Below are 14,558 nucleotides of genomic sequence, written 5' to 3' on the forward strand. Positions count from 1 at the left end.
CACTGTGTCTCCAGTGTTGTCCCCCGTAGTGCCATGGGTCAGTGAGGGAATCCTGTGGTGGGGCTGGACCTATGGTCCTCTCTGTGCGTTGGCTCTGAGCAGGAATATCGTCCTCAGGGCTTGGTGGGCCAGGATGTGACCCACTCTCTCCTTCACTCTTCCTTTTCTCCTGCATGCTCTGATCAGATGCGCCCAGTTCTCTGTGATGAGCTGTAGCTTCAGGGTGTCCTCTGGAGCGCATTCTTCTGGGGGGTGGATGGGGTGGGTGGGTGGTTACGCAATCCTTTGAGAACCTCTAAATAGAAAGCTTGATTAACAGTCCGACCTGGTGGAACAAACTCCAAATGGGGTACAAGTTGACATTTTTGTCCATTCAGGAAGTTGACCGATGTCCAGAAGTTTGTCAGGATTGTCATCCATCGAACTTTCACCTTTTTTGAAAAGAGAAAACCACTTGTACAGTTGTTTTCCTACAGCACTATCCTTGTATGCTGTGTTCAGCATCACAACAGTTTCTGGGGCATTTTACCTGAGCAGGAAACACAATTTCACAGCCACACTTTGTTTTCTTAAATTGCCCATCACAAAAAAATGAGGTTTGAGCAAAATTAGTTTTACGAAAACATTCACTGTGGCCAGGGAGAACCTTCCCAGGTGATGCCACTGGGTGCACTAGCTCAGAGCGAGTTAGTTACTCAATGCTCAATGCTCGCCTAGCAGGAAAAAATCATACTATGAAAGCTCTGTTCCTCCCAGTGCAATTCTGGGTTTTTTTGGAGGTATATAAAAGGCCATATAAGGAAATAATAGGAAACTGACACACACCAACTTTAACCTAATGGTGACTGGCATGGGTGGGCAAGTATGAGCTATTAACTATACTTGTGTCCGTATTGTTGATAGTCACAGTGAGGGGAGAGAATGCAGTGTCTATCATAGTCTACCTTGTGTGACCCAAGACAAGTTTCCTAATCTCTTTTTTGTTTCCGTTTTGTATCTGTAAAATTGGACTAGTAATAGTATCTGTCACAGGGTTGTACGGATCAAGTAAGTAAAAACAGTTAAAGCAGTTAGAATAAACCGATTGTTGCCCAGTAAATTCCAACTCGTGTTGATATCTATGGGCCACGGCAGAACTGCCCCACGGGGTTTCCAAGTCTGTGATCTCTGTGGGAGCAGACTTCCACATCGTTCTCTCAGAGCAGCTGGTAGGTTTGAGCCTCCACGCTTTCTGTTAGCAAATAAGCACTTAGCCACTGGCGCCCTTCGGATTCCTACAGCAAAATGTTGACTCCTGTCAAATCTTAATTTACTGTACAAGCTCTATATATTTGAAATAAACCATAATTTAAAAACTAAAACTTGGATCGCAATGAGCATTTCACATATCCATTGTAACGAGGAAGCCAAGGAAGCAACTATTAGCTTGTGTGGGTCTCAGAAGAACGTGTCCTGTAAAATGGAATGTTCTAGATGATCGTTGTTTCAGAAAATTCCAGGCTGCTTCATCAAGCTTACCAATTTATTGCCTAGGAGCCAGTGCTACTCCCATCAACATAATATAACGGCCCCTAGAAACAGGCTTGGGCTACCTCTTAGAGAGGGTGAGGGTGTGGTTAGGTAGCTCCGAGTCCTGTTCAGACTCGTAACAACCCTGTGGACAACAGAACAAAACACTGCCTGGTCCCGTGCCCTCCCACTATGGTCATTGTGCCTGAGGCCGCTGTAAGCCCATCTCACTGAGGGGCTCTCTCACTGACTTTTCCAAGCGTGATGTTCTTCCCCAAGGACTGTTAGATCTCTCGGGGAGAGATGCACCTCTGTCTTTGGCTCTGCGCGAGGAGGAATTCACGCCGAAGCCTGGTTTGTGATCCCAGTGGGTTTATAGAGAATAGCAGGAGTTTTCGGGTCCTGCTGTAAATGGAACACAAGCCAGACAGAGTCCGCGGCACAGTTGGGGGACCACAGCCCGGCTGTGCTACCTTGTGGAGCAGCCGCTGGGAAAGAGAGCCCAGAGCCAAACCTCTGCCTTTCCAGGGGCCCCGCTGGGAGGCATGGTCGACAATACTGGTCGACCCCCTTGGCTGAATCAAATTCACCTGGCTCAGATGGGCCAATCCAGGTGTAACGCCCATCTAGATGCACCACCCCTTCCTGGCCAGAACCTCTGAGCATGCGCGGTGGACGCCCCAGTCCCTGTGCTAGCTCTCTAACAGTTGCTCTGGATAACAAGTCCGAAGTACATGAGTCAAAGTCTCACCATGCTTGCTTTTGAGGAGCGTTCAGGCTCTCCTTCTCCCCAGGCAGCTGTGGAAGTTCAGGGCACATGTAATATTTTTCACCAGCCCCACAATTCAAGGGCAGCTGTTCTTCAGTCTAACTTACTCACTACCCTCCTTTCACATGCATATGAGGTGATCGGAAGTCACACTTGGGTCAGGGGCACCTTAGTCCTCCAAGTAACCTTGCATTTGAACACTTTTTTTAAAAGTCATCTTATTGGGGGCTCAAACAATTCTTATCACAATCTATGCATACATCCATTGTGTCAAGCACATTTGTACATATGTTGCCATCATCATTCTCAAAACATTTGCTTTCTACTTGAGCCCTTGATATCAGCTCCTCATTTTCCCCTCCCTCCCCCATCATTTTTTTCTTTCAGTCATGAACCCTTCATAATTCAGAAATTATTATTATTTTGTCATACCGTATACTGTCTGAACACTTTAAAGAGGCTTGCTGCAGATTTGCCCCATGCAATACGTTGTTTGATTTCTTGACTGCTGCTTCCACGGGCAGGACTTGTGGATCCAAGTAAAACGAAATCCTGAACAACTTCATGTCGCTGCTTATCCTGATGCTGCTGATTGATCTAGCTGTGGAGAGTTTTGTTTTCTTTATATTGAGGTGGGGGGGATTTAACCAAAACACCCCCCAAAACCCCGTGAGCTACCTGACTAAGCAGCATGCTCAGGGGTTCATCTTAGCGACTGCACCAAGCGCAGTGTGAGTGAATGGGAGCGTGCCTCCATATTTGTGAGCCATATAGGTAGAGCCAAGAGAGAACGGGAGTCCCAGACGTCTCCTCATTTGCCCTTGTGTGGGAGGTACAAGTGGGGAAGTGGATGTGTGTAAGGACATCTTGTTGGTCTCTAGATGGCAGGACGACATCCATGGCCGTCTGACATTAATATGGACGCTGTTTTTGTTAAGGCAGCTAAGAATGGAGCCACCGGCGTGGAGCTGGACCTTGAGTTTACTTCCGACGGGATCCCCATCTTAATGCACGACAACACCGTGGACCGGACCACCGATGGCACTGGTTATTTGTGTGACTTGACATTTGAACAGATCAGGACACTGAACCCTGCAGCCAAGCACAGGTTGAGGTGAGTGGTTTCTGGTCACCATCCTTCCCCTTTGTTTGAAGTTCACAAAGGAACACGGGGCCCCTTCCAGTTGCACTTTTCTGCCCCAGGAGAGGCTGTTTATTTGGTTTGGCTTTGAAGTGTATCAAGGTTTCTCAAGAAATGAGCAGATGCCAGGAACAACAGAAACATGGGCTGTATGCTTTTCATTCTTTTTTGTGCTGAGGCCACGTGAGGCCTGGGAATGGGCCTCAGCACAATACTCGGTCCAGTCATTGTTTTGACAGTTCACGTTGCTCCAGCAGATAGATTATAGGTTCATGAGGCCGGAGGTACCCCCAATGGCTTACTTCACTCTTCTCGCCTCCAGACTCACCAGAAAACCAATTAAGTGGTTTAAAAAAAAAAAAATCTTCAAGTAATACTATCACCTTTTAATCTAGCTCTTCTCCACCCCTCCCCCCCCCACCACTTTGTAGGTACTTATAACCAACTTAGGAGGGATCATAGAATTCTAAAAGCAGAACATGCCCTAGAAATAATCTAGACTAGAGCTTCCTACAATAAGAATGTTGTCTTAAAAAAAAATGTCTACCTGCACTTATCCGCATATGACTCTTGGGCACTTGACAGGTAGCTAGTGCAACTGAGGGACTTAATTTGTTTTTCACTGTGGCCATTAGATATGTAGCAACTCATTTGCTAGCTCAACAGTCTTCCCGTGTGAAGTTCAGTGGCATTAATTATTATCATTTTGTTGTTCAAAGGTCACCCTTATCAGAGGAACTGGATTTCTAAAATTAAAGGTAGCCTGTATGGCTCCCTTCCTGGACACAGTGCAGATCTAGATCAATCCCACTTTTAAGGATTATTCCAGAAAAACTAAATGACCTACCAGGACTGTTGAACAGTGATCTCCATTTTGAGCCCAAAGAAACTTACAGCATGCTATGCAAACGCTGCTTGCCCTGGTGTTTCTCAAAACTGTCGGAGAGCAGCTCGGGTGCCTGCCTGTGCAAATCCCCGCCTGTGGGAGTTCAAGCCATTGTCTCCATAGTTTATGTATCGAAGCCGGCCCTACAGGATGTTACACAAGAAAGGGATTCTATGGGCAGATCAGTTTGGGGAGCCGTGTGCTCTGAATGGCCCTCTTGGGACTAAACAGTACATGCCCAACAATCGATTCTGACCTTCAATTGTACTTAGCATTTCTCAAACTTAGGTGACTGTGGGTTTTATTGACTCCAGAACCCATACTCTCCACCCACCCTGTGTCAGTCATAAAAATCCTTGGAATTGAAATCCAACGAACCAAACTTCTCGATCATCGAGATGATTCTGACTCCTGGCAACGGTGTAGGACAGAGTAGAACGGCCCCACAGGCTTCCCAGGGCTGTCACTATGGATGGACGCTGACGGCAAGGCAGCTGGTGGTTTCTGTCCACCTTCAGGTTAGCAGCCGAACACTCAACCACTGTGTGGAGTTACTGTACTGGGTAATACACTTTGGGATGTAGTTACGGAAATTCCTCGTCTCTTGCCTTCTTTATAATACCGTTGCCACGTGCTTTGGAGCTGATTGCGACCCCTGGGGACCCTGCGTGGCCGAGCAGCGCCGCCTGGTGGTGTTTCTCAGGCTGTCCTCCTTGCAGGAGCAGATTGCCAGGTCGCTTCTCCCACCGAGGCACTGGGAGGTTCAAACTGCCGACCTTGCAGTTAGCAGCCGAGTTCTTGAACCAGCGTGTCCCCAGGCTCCTGGTGCTCACTGTCATTTCCATAATCTCGATTACCTGTGCCTCATGAATATAGTCACCCCAGTGACGGTCCGCCTAAAAGTTGGCTCAAGCCTTATTTTCACACGAGCGGACAGAAATGAAAGTGAGCTCCAAGAAGCCATAGTGCAGCCCAGAGAACCTTGATGACGCTGCCCAGTTCTCAGCCTAGGCCGCTGGACTGCGGGATTGCAAGGGAGAGGCTGGTTCTGATATGCAGAGCACAGAGCAAAAAGGGGCAAGGAACAACATCACCTTTAAAAGTCCTTTAACCCACTCAGCGCTCTCCCCCCCACCCCACCCCCTCGACTCTACTCTGACTCATAGCGACCTCATAAGAGAGAGGAGTTATGCTCTGCTCCGTACAGTTTCCAAAATCCTAAATGTAGAGAGCAGACAGCCTCATCAATCTCCTTCAGCGCAGTTGGTGGATTTGAACTGCCAATCTGGCAATTAGCAGTCCAGCACTTAACCCATTGTGCTGCCTTGGCCCCTTAAAAACCCTTTCAGAAGGCACTATATGAGAGTCAATATTCCATCTTAATAAGTCTTAATGCAAAAAAAAAAAAAAAAGTCTTAACACATCCAGTTTTTGCTCTAAAAGTGAATCCCGTTACATTTTCTTTGATTGCTGACGGATGCAAAGAATTGATTTGTGTTACGGACCACGCTGTAGGGAAAATCGGTGTTTCCTCCAGAGGCGTGTCCGTTGTGCTGAGACACCTAACATAGCTGAATTAGCTCGAGTGAAACCATGAACCAATAGATTTGACTGCCAGAAAAGCTGATATCTTACCTATCAGGCACTGAGACGTCATTTTCTTCAAAACGGGTGGATTGGGAAGTCGTGTAAGGCAGTGGCGCTGGAACAGGTGCACATCTCCAAAGATTGGGGTATTCCCAGGAACTTCTGCTGCCTAGCGCAGCGGCCGTCTTACAGTGAAACTCCTGCGCTCTCTAAACACTGGACCTTGTGTTCCTGGAGTAATTCCGTGAAAACAAAATGACCGTTGTTGTTACCGTTCTGTGATCAAGAATATTTGTCCTTTGGTTCCAGGACCAGCGGTCATGAGCTGTGGGCTTTGGCTTGGTGAAGAAAGGAAGCCGGGAAAACCACTCTTTTTTTGGTTTTTTAATAAGTTGGGAGACATTTGCAAAATATCTGTTCTGCTAAACTTTTCTCTCTTCTGTTTTTCTGCACCCTATGACTTCCTTTCCCCTCTCTTGTAGGAATGATTTTCCTGATGAAAAGATCCCCACCCTGAGGGAAGCCGTCGTAGAGTGCCTAACCTCTAACCTCACCATCTTCTTTGATGTCAAAGGCCATGCCAACCTGGTACAGTGTTTACCACGGGCGTCCCCTTTTACAAACGCCATCTTACTTAGCTACGAGCCGTTTCCAGAATGAAACATGTGTTTTAGGACTTATTCTTTTTTCTTGTTATTTTCACAAATCATAACATAGGTCCTTAAAATGGAAGTATACAAGGCAAAACAACAACAACAAAAACCGCCCCCATCTTTACAGAAAATAACTCCTAGTGTTTTGTAGCCAGCACACAGGAGAAGCGTATAGAGCATTTACCAGAACACTGCCCTTGCTGCCGGAGTTCCCCCTCACACCACCCTCCTTGTCACACAGAGTAGAGCGGCTCCCACAGGTTCCCAAGGCGACCCAGCCTTTCATTGTTCTCCCTCAGAATGGCTGGTGGTTCGAACTGCCAACCTTTAGGTTAAAAGCCAAGCACTTAACTACTGTGCCACCAAGGCTCCTTAAAGCGTTTGCAAAAAGTATTAAACAGCAAAGAGACATTTCCAGAACCGACCCCTCAAGTCATAAAAAGGAATTCAGGAACTGAACAAGACTAATTGCATTTGCCTGTTAAGGGTCTTAACTGGACGACATAGTGACAGCTTCTGAAAGCTATAGAATATCTTTTGTATGAAGTTACCCGCTTTTGTAGGCTTTCTGATAGAAGTTTGTTACTCAGTGATTTGCATGGTTATACTTTTATCTGAAAGTTACTCTATTTTCTTTAAATAAGTATAGCATTTCTTAATAAAATTTTGTTTAAATTTTAGAGCATGTGCTTCTCAAAAGCATAGTATTACTATGGAAATGAAAATATTCAGATTACATTCAGCTTTTCAGATTCAAATCCTTTTCCATATAAACAGAGAGGTATCCGGGCCCCCACCCCCACCCTGTGTCCCCCCCGCCACCCCAAGTAATAGTTGTAATCAGTAGTGACCATTTCCTAGTTGAGAATTCAGGTATCTTTTTCAGGTATCATTTTTATCATTATTATTAATTCCAGATATAACTAAAGCCAGATGCTCTTCAAATCTGAAATGGGAACATAAAAACACACTCCTGAATTAGGGCAGTAGGCTCTAAATTTGTTTGTTTGTTTTAGAAAGCCAGGAGTAGATGTACTGCAGGCATACATTAGAGACACTGGGGTTAGGTCCAGACTGTAGCAGTAAAGAGAATGTCGCAATAAAATGAACCACAAGCTTTTGGGTTTCCCACTGCATAAAAAAGTTCTGTTTACCCTGGGTGTTGTCTATAACGTGTGCAATAGCATTATGGAAGAGTCTGAAGGACCGTGAGACCACCCAAAGGTGACAGACACGCGCAGCATCTCCTGATGCTGGAAAACAGCGCCCCAGCCTTGCTGAATGCAGGGTCATCAATTTGCACACCACACGCCTTCTGTAATAGCAATCAAGTGAGGTTAGCCTCTTCTCATTAGCTTACAGTTGTACATTGTCCCATTTGCTAATCCGTCTGCCTGGCAGTAGCCTAGAGAACCTACTTAAAATGCAGAGTCCCAGCCAGACGGACAATGGACGGAGTCTAGAGAGGGATCAAAGGCACAGGGGTTTTTAACAGGTGCCTTAGGCCCCGTTGGCCATGTGGCGTTTGTTTGGGAGCCCTGATAGTCCTCCACTTAACCACCGTGTACTGACCTGCATGCTCCGCCTCAGAGTAAGTAGAAAAGAAGAGAGGGGGGCAATCCAGTGCTTTGAGCTCTCCGGGTGGGGTGTTCAAAGGAGGCAGAGTGTCGTAATAAAATTCAGCGGGTTGACAGCATCGAGGGACAAAGGTGGCAACACATTGGAGAGCATGTCACACACCAGACTGTGGGGTCCGGAGGTCTCCAGACAGTGTCTAAGGTCTGTCACTGCAATGTAACCTTCACCTTCAGAAGCCACAATTTACTGTGGACCAATGCGGGAGTCATAAAAGAGTCTACCACATGAGGTTGTTGTGAGAATTCAATCAAAGGATTCAGGGGTAGAATAGCAAGAAGATGGCTGCTTGCGAAATAGCCAGCATTCCGTTTCATTGGCGAAGGGAGGCGTGGTGTAAACCCAGTCTAGGTTGGTTGATGCAGCTGGTTGCTTGTGTTCAATTATGGGTGTGGGGGGCTTTGCATCTCAAGCACTCTGCTGCAGCAGCCTTGCACTCACACAGCATCTGGTTGATTCTTGTTGGGGTTACTGGCCATTGATGCTCAATGCCAGATCTTGTCAATTCACGAGAGGCTATCGGTGCCTTTCTTCATTGGTTAGCTGGCCTGCTTCTTTGAGAAGAATCTTCTGCCCTCCTCAGAAAGAGCTGAGCGGCTTCCCACCCTACTTCTAGTCCCATTCCCATTGCGCCGCTGTGTTTCCCGGGCTCATGCTTCATCTGTGCAAGTCCCGGGATGGAGCTGTGTCTATCTGGTGGCTAAATTGGGGTCTAGAGGAATGCTTTAAAATTTTGAACCCAGCTGTGGGAGGGAGGTGGTGGTGGGGGGAGGGAAAAAGGAGGGGAGGTTGAGGAAGGACTTGTCTGCTGCTGATAGGAACTTAAAATGTATCCAAATGGATAAAGAAGTAAACCAATAATACACTTCAACCATGTGGGTGGACTGGGGTGGGGGCAAAGGGGCCACTATACTGAGGTGGAAAAGTTGCTGCCTGGGACTATCATATTTTAATAGGTTTTAAATACACAAATCTCTTTTGCAGGCTGCTGTTGCTCTAAAGAAACTTTATGAGGAGTTTCCTCAGCTATACAATAATAGTATCGTCTGTTCTTTCTTGCCAGAAGTTATATATAAGGTAAAATTCAGGAGTTTTATTGTATGTAATATTGTGTAAACTGGTGGGTATAGCAAGGGGCCTGTGTCACTGTGGGTTGGGCATTAGACTGCTAACCACAAAGTTGATGAAGTTGATGATCCAAACCCACAGCCATATGTGTGTGTGTGTGTGTGAAAGATGAGGCTGTGTGTGTGTGTGTGTGAAAGATGAGGCTGGATGCTCCTGTAAAGTTTTCCCATCTTGGAAACCCTCTGCAGGGTTTCTTGCTTAGACTTGAAATTGACTAATTAGCAGTAAGTTTAGTGTGGTGGGTTGGGTGGAAAAGAAAAGGCTAAGCTTAAGACACCAAGACACAAAGCTTCTAGTCATTCCCCCAGAGAAAGATAAGGCAGTCTGCTCCCACAACGATTCCAGACTTGGAAACCCAATGGAGGAGTCCAGTTAGGCCCTATAGGGTCGCCATGAGTCTCAGTCAACTCATAGCAACCACGATTCCAACTCTTAGCAAGCCTGTGTGCAGCAGAAGGAAACACTCACAGAAGGGACCTCTGGTTCTCCACCACCTTCACCTTCTTGTTAGCGTTGAGGCCATTGTTGCAGCCCTTGGGTCAGTCCATCTGGTTGAGGGGCTTCCTGTTTTCCACTGGCCTTCCACTTTACCAGCCATGATGTCCTTTCCCAGGGAAGAGGCTCTCCTGAGAACGTGTCCGAAGTACACGAGACAAGGCTTAGCCTCCTCCCGCCTAAGGAGCATCTGGCCGTTCCTCTGCCCAGACAGACCTATTCTTTGGGCAGTCCCTGGGGCTTTCACTATTCTTCACCAGCACCATCGTTCAGACTTATCAATGCTCCCGTCGTCAGTGTCCAACCTTCACTTGCATAGGAGGCGATAGAAAATACCATGGCTTGGGTCAGACGCACCTTAGTCCTCAACGTGACATCCTTTCTTTTCAGCACTTTAACGAGGTCTGCTGCAGCAGATTTACCTGATGCCGTGCATCATCTGACCTCTTGACTGCTGCTTCCACGAGTGCTGATTGTGGAGCCACGCAGGATGAAATCCTTGAGAAATTCAGTCATTTTTCCACTCCTCAAGATGTTCCCCATTGGTCCAGTTGTGAGGATTTTAGTGTTCTTTACATTAAGTTGTAGTCCATACTGAAGGCTGCCATTGTTCATCTTCATCACCAAATTCTTCAAGTCCTCTTCACCTTCACTTAAACAGGTGTGCTATCTAGATATCACCAATATTGTTTTGAAGCAAAGCATAGACATAATTTTCATCCATAAAATTCTATCTTTACAAAGCGATTCATTGCTTTAAAAACATAAACACAACCACAATTCCATGTTCCATTTAAAAACTATTAATAGTACATTTTAATATCATTAAATATCCATCCAATCTATGAATTTTTCTGTTGTCTTAGAAATATCACAACCACATGGAAGAAGCACACCAGCCTGTGCAATCACGAAGTGTCGAAGGGATCAGGTATCAGGCATCATCAGAACAAAAAAAACACATCATTGTGAATGAGGTGGGGAGTGCAGAGTGGAGACCCAAAGCCCATTTGTAGGCCACTGGAGATCCCCTTACAGAAGGGTCTTGGGGAGGAGACAAATTAGTCGGTGCGATGTAGCAACGATGAAAAATACAACTTTCCTCTAGTTCCTAAATGCCACCCCCCTCACTATCATGATCCCAATTCGACCTTACAAATGTAGCTAGCCCAGAGGATGTACACTGGTACAGATAGGAACTGGAAACACAGGGAATCCAGGGTGGTTGATCCCTTCAGGACCAGTGGTGTGAGTGGCAATACGGGGAGAGTGGAGGGAGGGTGGGTTAGTAAGGGGGAACCGATTACAAGGATCTACATATAACCTCCTCCCTGCAGGACGGACAACAGAAAAGTGGGTAAAGGGAGACGTCGGACAGGGCAAGATATGACAAAATAATAATTTATAAATTATCAAGGGCTCATGAGGGAGGGGTGAGCAGGGAGGGAGAGGAAAAATGAGGACCTGATGCCAGGGGCTTAGGTGGAGAGCAAATGTTTTGGAATGATGAGGGCAATGAATGTACAAATGTGCTTTACACAATTGATGTGTATATGGATTGTGATAAGGGTTGTGTGAGTCCCTAATAAAATGATTTTAAAAAAGAAAGAAATATCACAAATGGTTTCTTTTTTACAAATTACTTGTTTGAATCAGGACCCAAATAAGCTTTGTATGCTGTAATTTTAGGTCTCAAAACCTTCAGGATCCCCCTCCATCTCGTTCTCTCTTGTTCTTGTGATGTTTTTACTCGTGAGACCAGATTATTTCTAGTTTGTGTGGTGATGTAGTTTAACGTGTCTGCCCCCGTTTATTTCCTAGAACTTGGTAGGCTGGACTAGAGGCTTCCTCGGATTACTTTTTATTATTCTTGAGAGGATGATTTTATAGTCGAGGTATTTTCCCCATCAAGGACCACGTCACAGCTGATGCATTCTTTCCTGGTTTCCTTGTTACTCAGTGGCCAGATCCGCCAACTCACCAGGAATTGCAACCTGTCGATATTTCAATTCCATTATTTGTTCTTCACACCTTAGCTTGCATACTTCATGAAAAGCAACCTCTCCTCCCCTTTGGTTACCCAATAGGCAGGACAAATGTTTGCTTTATCAGTTTTCAAAATCCAGAGTTGACTCTGGACTATTCTTCACCGATGGCCAGCAAATCATACATACATTTTCAATTGGGAAGTAATGTGGTTTACAGACAGTAAAACTTTGTGCCCCACGATGTCTTCGCAGATGCGACAAGCCGATCAGAATATCGTGACGGCGCTAACTCACAGACCTTGGAGCCTGAGCTATACAGGAGACGGGAAACCGCGGTACGATTCCCTGTGGAAGCATTCCATGCTCATGCTGATGGACATTCTGCTCGACTGGAGCATGCACAACATCCTGTGGTACCTGTGTGGGATTTCAGCTTTCCTCATGCAGAAGAATTTCGTCTCCCCGTAAGTCACAGGATCACTTTTCTCCTCCTGACAAACTTCTCGGCTGTTCTACGTGGAAAGGAAGTATCTATGCAGTAGACAGCATGTATTGGGATTCAACCATAATGCCCAATGCACGTTTATAGATAGAGCAGCAAGGCTGCTCGCTTCTTCAGTGCACAAAGTGTAGGCATGTTTTACCATTTCCAACACAGGCTGATGGCACTGCCTTGGTTTTTAGTGCATTTGAAAGACAAGGTGAAGGTGCCGAAGTAGGACGAAAGAGGGCTCAAATGTCTTGGGGTCCAGGGCAGAGCTACAGTGAGGACCCATCAGCCTTTTCGTCTTTGTGCCTGCTTCTCTGCCTGGGATAGGGTCTGCGCCATCACTTCCAAGAAAACCCCCCCTGTAATCAGTCTCTGTACTTTTGCACTGTTACAATCTGGGTTTTCCAGATGACTACATGCTTAATAGTCCACAGCAATTGAAAGTTTCCGATTGTAGGCCAGGCTTGCTTTCCTTCTGTAAATATTTGCAGAGGGCAGCTGCGAAGCTAGTTCTTAACACGGCTTGTCCTCCACGAAGACCCCTCTACTGAGTGACTGTAAAGGATTCCTGGGGCCGCTAGGCATTCTTCTAACAGGATCGGTTCTAACTCTTTCCCCAGGGCCTACTTGAATAAGTGGTCGGCCAAAGGGATTCAGGTTGTTGCGTGGACTGTTAACACTTTGGATGAAAAAAGTTACTACGAGTCCCATCTCGTCTCCAGCTACATCACTGACAGCCTGGTGGAAGACTGCGACCCTCAGTTCTAGACTGTCAGCCCCTGAAGGAAGCACGGGTTCAGAAACCACCTGCGGAGCTCTGGCAGGGAAATTAAAACACCGTATGCTATCCCAAGCTCTGGGGTTGGGGGGAAGGGGGAGGTGGGGTGCCAGGTGACTCACACAAGCAGTAGTCAGTAATTCCATTTTTACTTGAACTAAAGCAAAACCCAGTGTTAGCACCACACTCCAGGGAATCCCTGAATCCACCACTGGGGCTCCCAGGAAGCCTGGGGCTGAGGAAAGGTCCTGGCCGAGATGCACACCGAGCCTCAATGAGAATAAGCACAGGCTGAGCTGGTGCCACGTGGGGACACAGGTGCAAATGCATGGGAAAATGCATGATCCCTCCAAGTGGGCATTTGAACACTTGGCACTTAGGTAATGTGCTGGCGCACTTAGGTAATGTGCTGATGTTGAACAGTTTAGCGTCAGCGACATTAACAACGTACTGTGGATGTCAAACTTGTGACTACACTAATAAAAGTCCTTCAAAGGAGCACTAAGGGACTGGAGTGTCTTGCATCATGCACCAAGGTGTTAGGCATTTAGGGAAGCTGCTATTTGCCGCCCTGTCTACAGGGGCAGCAGCCCTTGGGAAGGTTTCTGTGCTTGGCAAACAAATAGGATTCGGGAAGTCAGTCGAGACCAATCCAAGGGCTTGGTTTCGGGCAGCTGAAAATAACAGCTTTAGAACCACCAGGTGGCACTGTGGCACTTTTTCAGGTTTACTGGGAAGCCTACATTCTCCCACCGTAGAAAATTCTGTGGTTGGGGGAAACCTACCGAATACCTCGGCTTATCCTCATTTTATAAATTAGGGAACAATAGCCTGTAACAGAGAAGAGCTTAGCTCAAAAATCACCTAGCTGGAAGCGTAGCGGAGCCTGATGATTGAAATCTCTAGGTCGAACTTGTGAGAGCCGGAACCCATGGGAGGAGGACCTTGGGAGAGAAGCAGCAGACAGTTGTCTCCACTACACGGAGCAATAGGAGAGTCAAAGGCCAGAAATGCACGGCAACCCCTGTATTAGCCAGGAATGCCCGGGCATTTAACATAGTGGTTCTCAACCTTCCTAAGGCGGTGACCCTTTCATACAGGTCCTCATGTGGTGACCACCAACCATAATATTATTTTCGTTGCTACTTTGCAACTGTAATTTTGCTACTGTTATGAATCATCATGTAAGTATCTGGCATGCAGGATGTATTTTCATTGTTACAAAGTGAACATAATTAAAGCATAGTGATTTATCACAAAATAATATGTAATTAAACACTGTGAAATATTTATGTGTTTTCCAATGGTCTTAGGCGACCCCTGTGAAAGGGTCGTTTGACCCCCCAAAGGGGTTGTGACCCACAGGTTGAGAACCGCTGATTTAACGTGTCAGGTTCCTTAACCTTCATGTAAAGCTACGGAAGATTCACCAAGGCTCATCCCGGTTCAGCCCCCAAGCCGGGAATCTGCGAGTTGGCCCCAGATGTACCACAGCAGCA

General features: G+C 46.5%; 1 protein-coding gene across 2 annotated transcripts in view; it reads left to right on the forward strand.

The window, feature by feature from the left end:
* GDE1 (glycerophosphodiester phosphodiesterase 1) overlaps window positions 1-13,557 on the forward strand; it is a 28,658-nt gene extending 15,101 nt beyond the window's left edge. The window contains exons 2-6 of one of the 2 annotated variants that reach the window (XM_004705746.2): window positions 3,217-3,392; window positions 6,375-6,480; window positions 9,165-9,257; window positions 12,044-12,255; window positions 12,902-13,557. In XM_004705746.2, coding sequence (XP_004705803.1) covers window positions 3,217-3,392; window positions 6,375-6,480; window positions 9,165-9,257; window positions 12,044-12,255; window positions 12,902-13,049 — 735 coding nt within the window. In that variant the 3' untranslated portion in view covers window positions 13,050-13,557. The remainder of the gene's footprint in view (window positions 1-3,216; window positions 3,393-6,374; window positions 6,481-9,164; window positions 9,258-12,043; window positions 12,256-12,901) is intronic. The other variant, XM_045285925.1, reaches the window with a different exon arrangement.
* The last annotated feature ends 1,001 nt before the right edge of the window (window positions 13,558-14,558 follow it).

This window comes from Echinops telfairi, unplaced genomic scaffold, assembly GCF_000313985.2.
Source record: "Echinops telfairi isolate 266 unplaced genomic scaffold, ASM31398v2 ScPeMD7_5;HRSCAF=22, whole genome shotgun sequence".
NCBI lineage: Eukaryota > Metazoa > Chordata > Mammalia > Afrosoricida > Tenrecidae > Echinops > Echinops telfairi.